The 13,450-nt window shown below is 49.7% G+C and overlaps 1 protein-coding gene across 9 annotated transcripts in view; it reads right to left on the bottom strand.

Annotated features, from left to right (window-relative positions):
- LOC137423404 (roundabout homolog 2) overlaps positions 1–5,477 on the bottom strand; it is a 409,307-nt gene extending 403,830 nt beyond the window's left edge. For all 9 annotated transcript variants that reach the window (XM_068110526.2, XM_068110534.2, XM_068110527.2 and 6 more), the window contains exon 1: positions 5,278–5,477. In XM_068110526.2, the coding sequence (XP_067966627.1) occupies positions 5,278–5,332 (55 nt within the window). In that variant the 5' untranslated portion in view covers positions 5,333–5,477. The remainder of the gene's footprint in view (positions 1–5,277) is intronic.
- Between the last annotated feature and the right edge of the window lie 7,973 nt (positions 5,478–13,450).

Raw genomic sequence — 13,450 nt, 5'->3', positions numbered from 1 at the left:
TTGCAGTTCAGTACTTCGTGTAACCCCCACGAGCATGCAGGAGAGAACGTACACATTGAGGCATGCTGTTCACGAGATTTGCCAAGGTTTGGACAGGAATCGCTTGCCATGCAGTGACAATAACCTGCTGCAATTCACGCACAGAGGTCGGTGCTGGTCCAAGTGGTCGATTTGACGCGTTAATTCTGCCCAAAAGTTCTCTATCGGATTCATATCAGGGGACATGGCAGGCCACTCCATATGCTCTACACCATGGTCAGCAAGAAAGTGTTGGATCATGCGAGCACGATGAGGCCGTGCATTGTCATCTTGGAAGACAAAGTTTCCTCGAAAGGCTGCACGAGCAAATGGAAGCAATGTTTCTTCCAGAATGACCCTGTACTTGAACTGGTTCAGGTTTCCATTCAGAACAACTAGGTCAGTTTTGCCCCCTGCATGAAAAGCAGCCCAAACGGTCACCCCACCACCTCCAGCTTGGACTCTTGGCACTATACAATCTTCGTTGTAGGCTTCATGCACTTGTCTGCGCACTCGGACGTGGCCATCTTGATGATAGACCAGAAATCTAGACTCATCACTGAAGATAAGGTGATTCCAGTGTCCTGGCTGCCATTGACGGTGCTCTCTGGCCCACTGCAATCGGCGCTGGCAGTGTTGTCTGGTCAGGCGTGGCTTTCTCAGGGGACGCCTGGCACGATAGTCTGCATGAACCAGTCGTTGGTTGACTAGCCTTCTGGATACAGGCACATTTGTCTGTTGCTGCCACTCAGCCCTAAGCCGATTAGCTGACTTGGTACGGCCATTGCGGACTAACCGGTGCAGCTGGCGATCATCCCTTCTTGTGGTTCTGCGGGGACGTCCTGGCCTCGGTATTGGAGTAGGGACACCCATCTGAGCATTTCGTTTCAGGATCTTGACCTTGAGTGATGCCATACTGCCGAGCAATAGCACGCTCTTTCATGCCGTAATTTCGTAAAGCCACCACTCCATGACAAACAGCATTGTCGAGTTGACAGACCATCTCCAGAGGAAGCGGCAATAACTTTTGGAGACGTGCAGCAGTTGTTTTCCAATAATACAGAATGCAACAACCCTTGTATACCCGACTGTGAAGCCAATCGTCAAATGCACCTGTCCGTACATTTTGCCACGCCACTTGTGATATAATCCTGTTATTGACTACTTGCTCCGACAGACAATCAGTGACATGGTTCTTTTAACAAATAAATCACCAAAGTGTAAAAGAAACTCACCAGATTGACATACTGAGTTAAGAAAGTAAACCCAAGTCAAGGAAAAAAAATTATTCCATATTAAATGCCAAGTCTGTATATATATATATATATATATATATATATATATATATATATATATATATATATATATAAAAATATATATATATATATATATATATATACTGTATGGGTGGGGGCACTGCATTTCCCCGTGTAAGTGTGATCGTCCGTCTGTCTTTAACGTTGTCCTGGGGTTTATTAATTAAGCTTGTATAGGTAAGCTAAAGATTTCACTGTGTGCCTGCTCCTTCCATTTTCTGTATATAACCAACTGCTCTCTTTGCTTTGGCTTGTGAAAATAATTAATAAAACCTGTTATTCCTCCGTACGTCTTCTTCTTCTTCCTCTTTACATTCGGTCGCTTTAGAGGTTTCCATATTGAATAGCTGTGGCGCGATACATACATACATACATATATATATATATACATACACTACATGACCAAAAGTATGTGGACACCCGTACATCTCATTCCAAAATCATGGGCATTAATATGGGGTTCCCCCCCCCCCCCCCCCCCATTTTTATGTTACAACAGCCTCCACTGTTCTGGGAAGGCTTTCCACTAGATGTTGCAACATTGCTGTGGGGATTTGCTTCCATTCAGCCACAAGAGCATTAGTGAGGTCGTGCACTGATGTTGGGCGATGAGGCCTGGATCACAGTCGGCGTTCCAATTCATCCCAAAGGTGTTTGATGGGGTTGAGGTCAGGGCTCTGTGCAGGCCAATGAAGTTTTTCCACACCGATTTCGACAAACTATTTCGACTTCAATTTGTTCACCGGGCCATTATCATGCGGAAACAGGAAAGGCCCTTCCCCAAACTGTTGCCACAAAGTTGGAAGCACACAATCGTCTCGAATGTCATTGTATGCTGTAGAGTTAAGATTTCCCTTCACAGGAACTAAGGGGCCGAGCCCGAACCATGAAAAACAGCCCCAGACCATTATTCCTCCTCCACCAAATTTTACAGTTTGCACTTTGCATTCGAGCAGGTAGCGTTCTCCTGGCATTCGCCAAACCCAGATTCGTCCGTCGGACTGCCAGATGGTGAAGCATGATTCATCATTCCAGAGAACGTGTTTACACTGCACCAGAGTCAAATGGCGGCGAGCTTTACACCACTCCAGCCGATCCTTGGCACTGCTCATGATCGTCGGCTTGTGTGCGGCTGCTCTGCCATGGAAACCCATTTCATGAAGCTCCTGACAAATTGTTGTTGTGCTGACGTTGCTTCCAGAGGCAGTTGGAACTTTCTGGTGGGTGTTGCAACCGAGGGCAGACGATTTTTGTGCGTGACCGCTTCAGCACTCAGCGGTCCCGTTCTGTGAGCTTGTGTGGCATACCACTTTGCGGCTGAGCTGTTGTTGTTCATAGACGTTTCACTTCACAATATCCACACTTACAGTTGACCAGGGCAGCTCTATCAAGGCAGAAATTTGACGAACTGACTTGTTGGAAAGGTGGCATCCTATGACGGTGCCACGTTGAAAGTCACTGAGCTCTTCAGTACTACTGCCAATGTTTGCTTATGAAGATTACATGGCTGTGTGCTTGATTGTATATACCTGTCAGCAATGGGAGTGGTTGAAACAGCCGAATCCCCTAATTAGAAGGGGTGTCCGCATACTTTTGGCCATTACACACACACACACATATATATATATATATATATATATATATATATATATATATATATATATATATATAATGTATATACAGACACATATAAAACTGTGAGACAGCAGAAACTCTACAATACAAGCAGGGTGCCTCATTTGCATTAAATGAATAATTGGAAGAAATTAAATAAGTAGTGGATGTCGCTTCAAGATGGTCGATCTTTAATTTTCAGGTAAGCTTTCGACCAACAGGTCTTCTTCTTCGTCCTCCTCGAGGTCAACGAAAGACATATATGTGTATGTGTATATATATATATATATATATATATATATATATATATATATAATATATATATATATATATATATATACATATATACATATATATAAATAAATATATACCTGGATATATACATATATATATATATATATATTTCTGTCACATCACACTGTGTAACAGAGTGTCGATTATACTGGATGGTTTGCCATTGCCTTCCCAGCAGTAGACAATGGACAGGAATTTGAAACTTGGCCAAGGTGCCGGCGATAGCTCGCCTACTCTTCGCGAGGGACAACGTGATATCTTTAACATGCAGCAACTAATGCTGGCAAATGGAATACACCCACATTGATGAATCACCCTTCCTGCAAAACATTGGGATCACGGTTTACTGGGGTGTGATTCGAAGCTAGGCCAGACGGTTCAGAAGCGAGTGTGCCTACCTGTATGCCATCCTGCGTGTACATGTATGTTGGTAGCTCGTAATGAGCAAATCACAGTAATTATGCAGTGAAGCGCATTTCAGCACTCCTCATCCGACCATGATAATATATTATATTACAGTTTGGAGTACCTAAACAACAGTGCATTACGGGTCGAGTCCCAACTCTGGTTACAAGCAATTATCGGCATATGAAGTCGCTTTATAAAAGCCTTTTCTTTCTAGGCCAAGGCCGCGACTCCCTGCGCCTTGCTAGATAATTCCTATCGAATGCCCCCCCTCGTCTCGCGGCAATCTTCCCTAGTCACATTCCACTAGGCCGAACGGAAGGGCATTGCCTCCTTTGCTCGATTATTCCCTCTAACCCGCTGCCAGAAACTGAGCAAAGACAGCAAAATCGTTGGGGGCATGTTTAGGAGACCCGTGTAGATTTGTTCATGCACCTATGGATTATTTATTTTATTTGGAGCGCCATTATTTTTTAGCGAATTCTTCATCTGTCCTTCATGGACATGATAGGATCGCACAATGGCTATGCTGCTCTGTGGGTGATCCCAAAAGACACCTTTTGTTTTGCTCGCAGCTGTCTCAGTCGACATCCTCGCGCATCCATCACGGTACCGACCGTCGCGTTCCCACGGACCCCAAACTGATGCTCGCTCTCTTTTCCTTCGCAGCGGCACCGATGGTCTATAATGCCTATATATCCACACCTGCCCACCCTAAATCGCACCGTTAGCAGGGGCGGGGAAACGACATTAGAAGGGAGTTTGACCCCGACGAGCTCTGACCTCCGATTATCACCCATGATCTTAGAAATTAAAGCGCCTAATGCTCGTATATCAAATATCGAGAACGACCCTCATAAATTACGTGCGTCACCCAATCACACATGGAAACACGGCCCATGAAGCGGATTCGCTGGATAAAAGCTTCCGCCCGAGATCAGCAAAGGGCCAACGCAACGGCAGGTTCAGCGCTTCGGCAGGTTCAGCGCTTCCTATGCAGAGCCCCTTGTAAGGCAGGTGCAGATCCGGGCTGGCGTTGTATGGGTGGGGGCGCTGGACCCCGCCATAGGACTATCGCGTCGGGCAGGCACCGAACGCACTTTGTCATTCGCTGAACGCACTCTGCACTCATGATAACTCACACGACGATGTGCACTTATATAATCATTACCATGTATGCGTTCCGTTCCTCCCTGTTATTTGCCTCCTGCATCCTCGCCTCTGGGAGAAGGTCTCATTGCTATCTGTCCTATCACATCCTCTACAGAAACTTAGGACCTGTCGCCACCTCTCGAGCTGCTTCTAAAGGAGTGCTCCACGACTGGTACAAGTGAATACTTACATTTACACTCGGCACCATCGCAGTGTGGCAGGACGCACGCAATCAACAGAAGGTCCAGCCGAAGCCTACTTAGCAAAGGAACGACCGAGCAAGCGTAAACGGCTGCGCACCATTAAGTGAGCATTTCCATCAATATCGATCAAGGAGTGGTGGTGGTTGCTCCACGGCAGGTAGCTCTGAACAGACCCTGGTCGGTTGTCATACCCTGGGACAGAGCCTCCTGGGTGCTCACACGGAGAGGGAAAGGTATGATCGGGAGCAAGTAAGGCAGTGAGGGTTATACCTTACCGTATATCTGAAGCACTGCTCCACAAGCCAGCAACAGAACGATCCTGATGTTCATTGTTGCATCACTTTAATCCAGCAGGGAAAGGTAAACGTTATGGGTGGCGCTGCTCATGAGATGCCCCGAATGGAAGTCCTCGTTGCCTCTTGAAGTATGTCGGTTTTGGGAGCCGGAGATCTTGGACCCGGCCGCGGATCTAGCAACCCTGATCACAGCCTGCTGCTATGCCAGAATTCCGTGGTCTTGCAGGCGTTAGACTTCCAGCGGGCCACTCGTGCAACTTCTCGGTATGGTCTCTCTCCACGACTGGCATCAAGTGTGTATGCGCGCGCCGCTTGCTGTCACTCCCACGGGGCCGCCTGCGGGATCAAACGCACGCAGCAGCAGCAGCAGCAGCAGCAGCACAGAAAGCGGTCCTGTCGCTTCGGAGGTGATGGTTAAAGCAAAAATAAAGAGGGTAAAGAAGGGGGGGTACTTCAGAGGAGCAACACTCTTGCTTTATAAGACGTCCCAACGGCCGATGGTCATGTCGGCGAAACTTTGATTCGGCCTTTTGGGTTACAAAGTGCCAGTGCTGGGGCCTCCGCGCCACGCCTCACTCAATGTGCCCCTCCCACAGCTCACGCGCACGGCCGTGGCACATCCTCTGCAGCAGCGAATACCAAGCAGCGAGCGGCGGCAAATTAAAGTCATCTCGCGGGCCGTATCGGAACCCGTGCACCGATCTTTTTAGCTCGGAATTAGCAGGCACCGGGGGTCATACTTCCAAAAAAAATATGGAGAAATTACAATAAAAACGTGGTGGTTTCTCCAAGGCTGTGGGCTTTCAATTTGTCCAGCGCACTCATTAGCCTTGCCCTGCACCAAGCCCATGGAGATGTGATCGCATCCCGGTCACAATGGTGAGATTGATGGAGACCGATGGAGGAACAGGGATTACAAGGTGGATTTAGTATGGGCAGAGATTCGGAAAGATGCGTTTGTTAGTACCAGTGGGTACGTACACATAATGCCACTTGCAATCCTGTACTATGTTATTGTTCTTTAACAAGACTCAGTGGCATAAATGGTTAGAGCATCCACTGTGAGTCTGGAAGGTTGGTGAATATAACCATGGCGAGTCATACCAGAGATTTTAAGAAATGGTATGAGCTGCTTCCTCGCTTGACACTCAGTTTAAGAATAGAGCACGGGCATAGGAACATCAATTAGCAAGCGGCTTTGATGGACCTAAAGGTCACCTCCTGTGTCAAATTTCCTTGTAGGGCAACTCATATAATATTATTAATATTACTGTGCAATGGCTTTGAAATGAGTACTGAGTCACCGCACTTGCATATTGCAGCTTTTCACGATGTGCTCACAGTCCCATGGCACTATCCGATGGGCTCTGCACGCCCTCTTATGGGCATCATGTGAACGTCACGTTCAGTGAACAAAGGACGTGGGAAGAGTCAGTGAAACGGACAAACCTATGGCACGAACAATTATAAAATAAAATCACAATAAAATGCATACTGAGTTTATAAATCGAAATCTATATTAACTTGTTCTGATCATTCCATCACACACTAAAATAATCTGTTTGATGTAAGCAACAAACAACATTGCCCTCTCTCTGCCGTTTAATTTTTCTGAAATATTAAAGTCCATATACATTTTTTAAGACATCCTGTATATGTGTGTGTGTGTGTGTATATATATATATGTATATATATATGTATATATATATATATAATATCTATATATGTATATATATATATATATATATATGTATATATATATATATATATATATATACGTATATATATATATTGTTACAGATACGACTTTGATGGTATGGTGGGCCGAGCGGGATGGCCGCCGTATCCGTACAAGTTACCCCGATTGCACCCGGGGTTGACTAATCGCGCTATGCTGGCTCAATAAGAAAAAGAAGACACCCGGCTGGATTACAATCACACAATACGACACCAGGGATACGGTTCTCAAAGGTTGTTATTACAATTGCGGAAGGTTTAGATTACAGGGACAAGAGGGAAACATAGGAAGGTGGGCACTTAAACACACTTATATTATCCCCGGACAGACGACAGGTAAACGCGGGACAAGGCTCACTCACACGGGGTTTGATGGCCAGGAAAGCGGGTAGCGATCGCTCCAGGTGCACCTGTGCTCAGGGCAGGATCACGTACGGTGGTGTCCAGAGATGCGTGAAGGTATCACAGCGCTTGTGGGTCGCGACTTTGGTGGAGATGCCGGGGAGGTCGCTCAGCGCTCGGGAGGGTGGCGTCTTGTCCTTCCAAGCTCGGGGCGCATCTGACGTCACGTCCGGCGCGGGGCCGCGTATATCCGGCGGGGAGTCACGCCCTCGCTCGTTAGCTCCGCCCCATATGGCATCGGCCCATGGCTTCTCATTGGGTGCGGGGGTTACCGGCTCCGCCCTTGACGAGGGGCCGACAGGGAGCCCCCTTCTGGGTAACCCCGTCGAGCACATGTTCAATGGCGGCCAACCGAGCCGGAGTGAGGACGCAAAGCCGCTGTTGTTGTGGTTGTTGTTGGAGCTTGAGATGATGGGAAGAGATGCGGGGAGGTATGGGAAGGTCCTAAACTCCTACTGGTGCCATATCATCACATTCTGGTGCAACGAAGAGTCATAATTAATGGAAACAAGTCCTTAACTGACATAGATTAAGAATAACTAGCAAGATGTCCTATAATTGTCTACGTGTGGTGCGGGGGACCTGGGCACGACATTTAATGGGGGAATGAAGGGGAAGATCGGCTCTAATGGGTGTTGTTTACAGACAATGGGACTAGGGAATGGGGTAAGGGGAGAGTTGGGGAGTATCGGAGAAGATAGGGGAATATTTACAAGCGGATATGGAGGTCAAATTCCATATTCGCAACATTGCACCCTTCTCTACCCTCGGGGCGTCCCGACCCGATAAATTTTTACCTACTTTAGTGTGGCACGCAATGTAGTTCCCTCTACTATTAACTCTACCCTGAGTGCGACAGTTTTATAGATATTCACAAATGAGTAAATATGTCCCCCTGCGACGTTGCACCCTTCTCCTCTCAGAAACACACCCACAGGATAACCGAATCCGGAAAGAATCCTCAAACTAAACATACAGCCGGTAGGGAGCATTATTTACAAGACTACGCTGATATTTACACTACGATCCAGGACCTGTCTTTGGAGGAACACATGCAGATGTTATGCATAGAGAGAGCGCGCTTGCCAACATCGATACACCAACCCACGAGTGCTCTGTGGCCGACGGCCTTTAATAACGTGCAGAGCACCCTTTCCCAGCATCAAGAGCACCACCCCACCACCAATCGGTGCAGTCACCATTGTTCATTGGAATAAAAATAACTTCAACAACCCCTAACCCTGCAGGTGTCTCTTGCTCTTCTTGTGGTGCACTTGGTGGTAACTAAAAGTGGTTCACCTGTATGGCATAGGTGCCACGTTGACCCATAGGTCCATCCCCGGGTGGTGCTTGGCCGCAAACGAACTGCGGTCCATTGTGGGTGGCCACAAACATTGCGGTCCATATGGTGTACCGATCCAGGCAACGAACAGCGAAAGTGCAGGCCCACAACTGCGTCGCCAGCACCTCTCTCTCCTCTCTCTCTACCCCAAAGCCAGATCCTCGGAGGTGGGAGACAACAGAAGAAACAAGTGAGTAAGGTGGTAAGGGCGCAAAAGTGCACGCAATATAAGGTAATGCACACTGGGGGCACATGGGAACCAGGTGAGACAGGTACGTTCCTATCGTACGCCCCCCCCCCACCAGGTAACCTACATGGCCCCTCCCTTACCCCTTACTGTATCCACACAACACAACACTACCCATAAACATCTACTTTACAAATCAACAAACATCCCTACTGTCTTCCCCGTTCCTCCCATATACCAAATTCGTCTTCTCTCCCTCCTAACCAATCAAATTTGCCATTTTCAACTCTCATCAAAATTTGCCATCTCCAACTCAACATCAAAATTTGCCATCACCAATTCATCATCAGTCCCTCCTAGGGAGGGAGAGATGGAATCACCCCAATGTCTCATCCACGTCGTGATGCGTCTCACAAATCCAACAGCAATTCTCATTTCCTGCACAAAACAAAGAAAACACAGGTGTGGAGTCATCATCATCACCACAGGTAAGTGGCTGCGTATGGTGCGACAGGTTCATCAATCCTAACTATTTCCTAAATGACTTTAACAACTTTACACTACCCGGGGTCTCTCTCCGGCCAAACCATTGGCCCTCTTACACTATGGGTTCTAAAAACCAATTCCCATTGGCCAACTGTGGTGCTTTTCAATTTGGGGTCTCACTCCCCCGATTCATCTCCCGGTGCCCTCGCACAATTTCTGGGCTGTGGCGTGTACCTCTCCCAGCGGGTCTACCCACCTGCACACCTCCACCACTGCGGTTGCCTCCGAGCTTACCTGCTCCTTACCCTAACCTAACTACCTGGGGAAGGCCCTCTGGCACTCTCCCCACTCGGTGCCCTCTCTGGCACTGGGCTACCCGGGTCCATCCTCCGGATCCTCGGGCCCCATCCACAACTCTCCCGGCTCCCAGAGCCCACCTGGCCTCACCTGGCCGACATCCTCACAGTGGTGGAGTGCCCAACCAACTACACACACTAACAGGCTACACGCCCAGCCATTTCCACAACACTAATGCACCCATCCACAACACCATTCTGCAACCGCACCACAAATGCCAATATCCAACCACAATTTACCTGCACCCTCTACCTAACACTTACACTACCCACCCCGGGTACTCGTGAAAGGGGTCCACTCTTCCCCCATCCACACCTTCGCACCATGCACACCACTCCGTACCACTCACTCCAACTCTCTCCACACACCTGTACCTGCACACCTGTGCTCTCACACCTGGTGCCACCTGCACCCTTCTCTCCCCAAGCGCATTCGCGCTGATCCACACACTCACTACTCATACACTGCTCCACACACCTGTCCAGTTGCACACCTGTGCAATCACACCTGTCCAGTTGCACACCTGTGCAATCACACCTGTTCAATTCTCACTCACACGGCATCATCTCAGCTAACTACTCCCTTCTGAAACTTGCGCTTCCCAGTCGTCCCTTTAACTATTGCGCTCCCTCGTCATTATAATCCACACTAATCTACCTGCGTCCCCACTACAGGTATCAGTCACTAACTAACCTTAACGTCACCTAATGTCATCTTCGCTAGATCCCTATCAATATCCTAACCCACCCGGGCTAGTTTTCACTGCCATACACCCCATAAACTATAGCTCCTTTGCCCCACCATGGGAAAGGTGGCAGGGATGCCACCCTCTCCCACCGGGCCTATCGCTCCTCAATCCCCCAGTCCTCTGGCACTAATAAGCCCCCCTTATTCAGAGGTACTGGGTCCCGCCTCGGCATCTAAAGCCGAGGCAATCCACGGGGGCGCCTGCTCGCCGGTGTAAGGTCTTATCCGGTCGGCGTGGACGATCCGAGGGAGGGCTCGTGGCCCCATTTTGATCTTAAAGACCACGTCACAGATTTGCGACAGGACGACTCCTGGGCCTTGCCAGGGGGAGGTGAGTTTTGGGCACCTTCCCTTCCGCCTCCGGGGATTAAAGAACCAAATCTTCATCCCCGGAGCGTATTGACTCCCCTGGCTCCGGTCGTCGTACCTGCGCTTCATCTTTTCCCCCGCCAGATGGAGTTGGCGGCGGGCGAAGGCATGGACTAGCTCCATGCCTTCCTCTAGGTGACGTGCGTACCCCTCCCTCGGCGGGTTAACCACTGTGTCTGGCACGGGACCGCATAGCAAGTCGGCGGGAGCCCGTAACTCCCGCCCATACATAAGCAACGCTGGACTGCATGCGGTGGCCCCGTGCTGGCTGGTTCGGTAGGCCATGAGCAAGTAAGGGAGATGTTCGTCCCAGTCATCCTGACGGGTGGTGGTGAACAGTGCCAGTTGTTGGATTAAAGTTCGGTTGAATCTTTCCACCATCCCGTCAGATTGAGGTCTTAAAGGCGTTGTCCTGGTTTTTCGAATTGACAGGAGACTGCACACATCTTTTAGTAATTTGCTCTCAAAATTTCGTCCCTGGTCGGTGTGCAACTCCTGTGGAATCCCATGCCGGCACACAAATCCTTCCACGAAGGCCTGCGCTACCACCCCTGCTTCTTGGTTGGGGAGGGCGTAGGCCTCCGGCCACTTGGTGAAGTAGTCCATCACAACGAGGATATACTTATTACCTTGGCGGGTGCGGGGCAGCGGTCCTAGAATATCCATAGCCACCCGCTCAAGGGGGGCCCCCACCTGATGTAATTGAAGGGGGGCCCTCATCCTCCGTGCTGGTCCCTTTTTGGCAGAACAGGCGTCGCATCTCCGACACCAGTCCTGTATGTCGCGCCCCATATTCACCCAATAGAACCTCCGGCGGACCCGAGATATTGTCTTTGTCCTGCCCAAATGGCCGCCGGAGCGGGTACCATGCACCTGTTGCAATATGACGTTCTTGAATTTGTCAGGGACTATCACCAGCCAGGAAGTTCGATCAGAGGGAACCTCCACCCACTTGCGATACAAGATGTTGCCTTTCAATTCCAGGGTCTGCCACTGAGCCCAATATGCCTTTGTCTGCGCCCCGAGGGGGGTGACCTCTTCCCCCTTTGGTCTTTGCCCCAATTTGACCCATTGGAACACCGGCCCCAGAACAGGATCCTCCTGCTGGGCCGTGCTCCAAGCCAACTCTCCAAATTCCTCGTCCGCGGTTAGTGGCAAAATTGGCCCTCTCACCCGGGTTGCCCGGACGACGAGAATCGGGGCGGAATCGCCCAATTGCTCCCTCTCCTCGTGTCTCGCACAAAATTTACAGTTTTCCCCCAGACAAGGACGCCGAGAGAGTGCGTCCGCATTACCATGGGCCTTCCCGGCCCTATGGGCCACATCAAAATCGTACTGCTGCAACTTTTCCAACCACCTTGCAATTTGGCCCTCCGGTTCCTTGAACCGAAGGAGCCATTGCAAGGAGGAATGGTCAGTTCTAACCAAAAATTTCCGCCCGTACAAGTACGGGTGGAAATGGTTCATGGCAGCCAGCATAGCCAATAACTCTTTGCGAGTGACGCAATAATTTCTCTCGGGCCTACTTAAGGCCCGACTATAATAACCAATCACTCTCTCCACGCCCTCCTGTGTCTGAGACAAAACTGCGCCCAATCCTTCCTGGCTCGCATCCGTGTCCAGGGTAAATGTCCCGTCACTAGTGGGGTAAGCTAGAAGGGGTGCGGATGTTAGACACCCCTTCAATTTTTGGAAGGCCTCGTGGCACTCCCGGGTCCAATTAAATCGCGTCCCCTTCTCCGTAAGCCGGTGGAGGGGACGGGCCAACTCCGCAAATTTCGCCACAAAGCGCCGGTAGTAGGAGCAGAGTCCCAAAAATCCCCGCACCTCTTTGATGGTACGTGGTGCGGGCCACTCCTCTACCGCTTTAATTTTGTCTGGGTCTGTTTTTACCCCCTCGCGGCCAATCACGTGACCTAGATAGGCCACCTCTCTTGCAAACAAAGTGCACTTACTCGGGTTCAGCTTCAACCCTGCCTGTCTGAGGCACCCGAACACCTGGTCCAAATTAGCTAGTGCCTGGGGGAACGTTTGGGCATGTACCAGGACGTCATCCAGGTACACCAGGCATGACTGCCATGGCATGCCGCCTAGTACATGCTCCATCAATCTCTCAAAGGTGGCGGGGGCGTTACACAAACCAAACGGCATCACAGTAAACTGATACAGTCCCTTACCTGTGGAAAATGCCGTTTTCTCCTTCCCTGCCCTATCCATCTCCACCTGCCAATACCCACTCTTGAGGTCCAAAGTTGTGAACCAATTTGAGCCCGCAACGGCATCGAGGGTGTCATCAATCCTTGGCAGGGGATATGAGTCCTTGAGTGTCACGTTGTTTAGCTGGCGATAGTCCACGCAGAACCGCGTGGTCCCATCCTTCTTTTTGACCAGCACAACAGGTGACATCCAAGGACTTCCCGAGGGCTCGATCACACCTGCGTCGAGCATTTTTGCAACCTGCTCGTCAGCTTCCGCCCTCTTGCTCCAAGGGAGCCGTCGGGCGGCCTGACGAATAGGCCGGGCCT

The sequence above is a fragment of the Myxine glutinosa genome, chromosome 3 (genome assembly GCF_964187855.1).
Source record: "Myxine glutinosa chromosome 3, kmMyxGlut1.1, whole genome shotgun sequence".
Taxonomy (NCBI): Eukaryota; Metazoa; Chordata; class Myxini; order Myxiniformes; family Myxinidae; genus Myxine; species Myxine glutinosa.
Note: the sequence above shows the minus strand (reverse complement) of the source record. Positions and strands in the feature narration are given on the sequence as shown.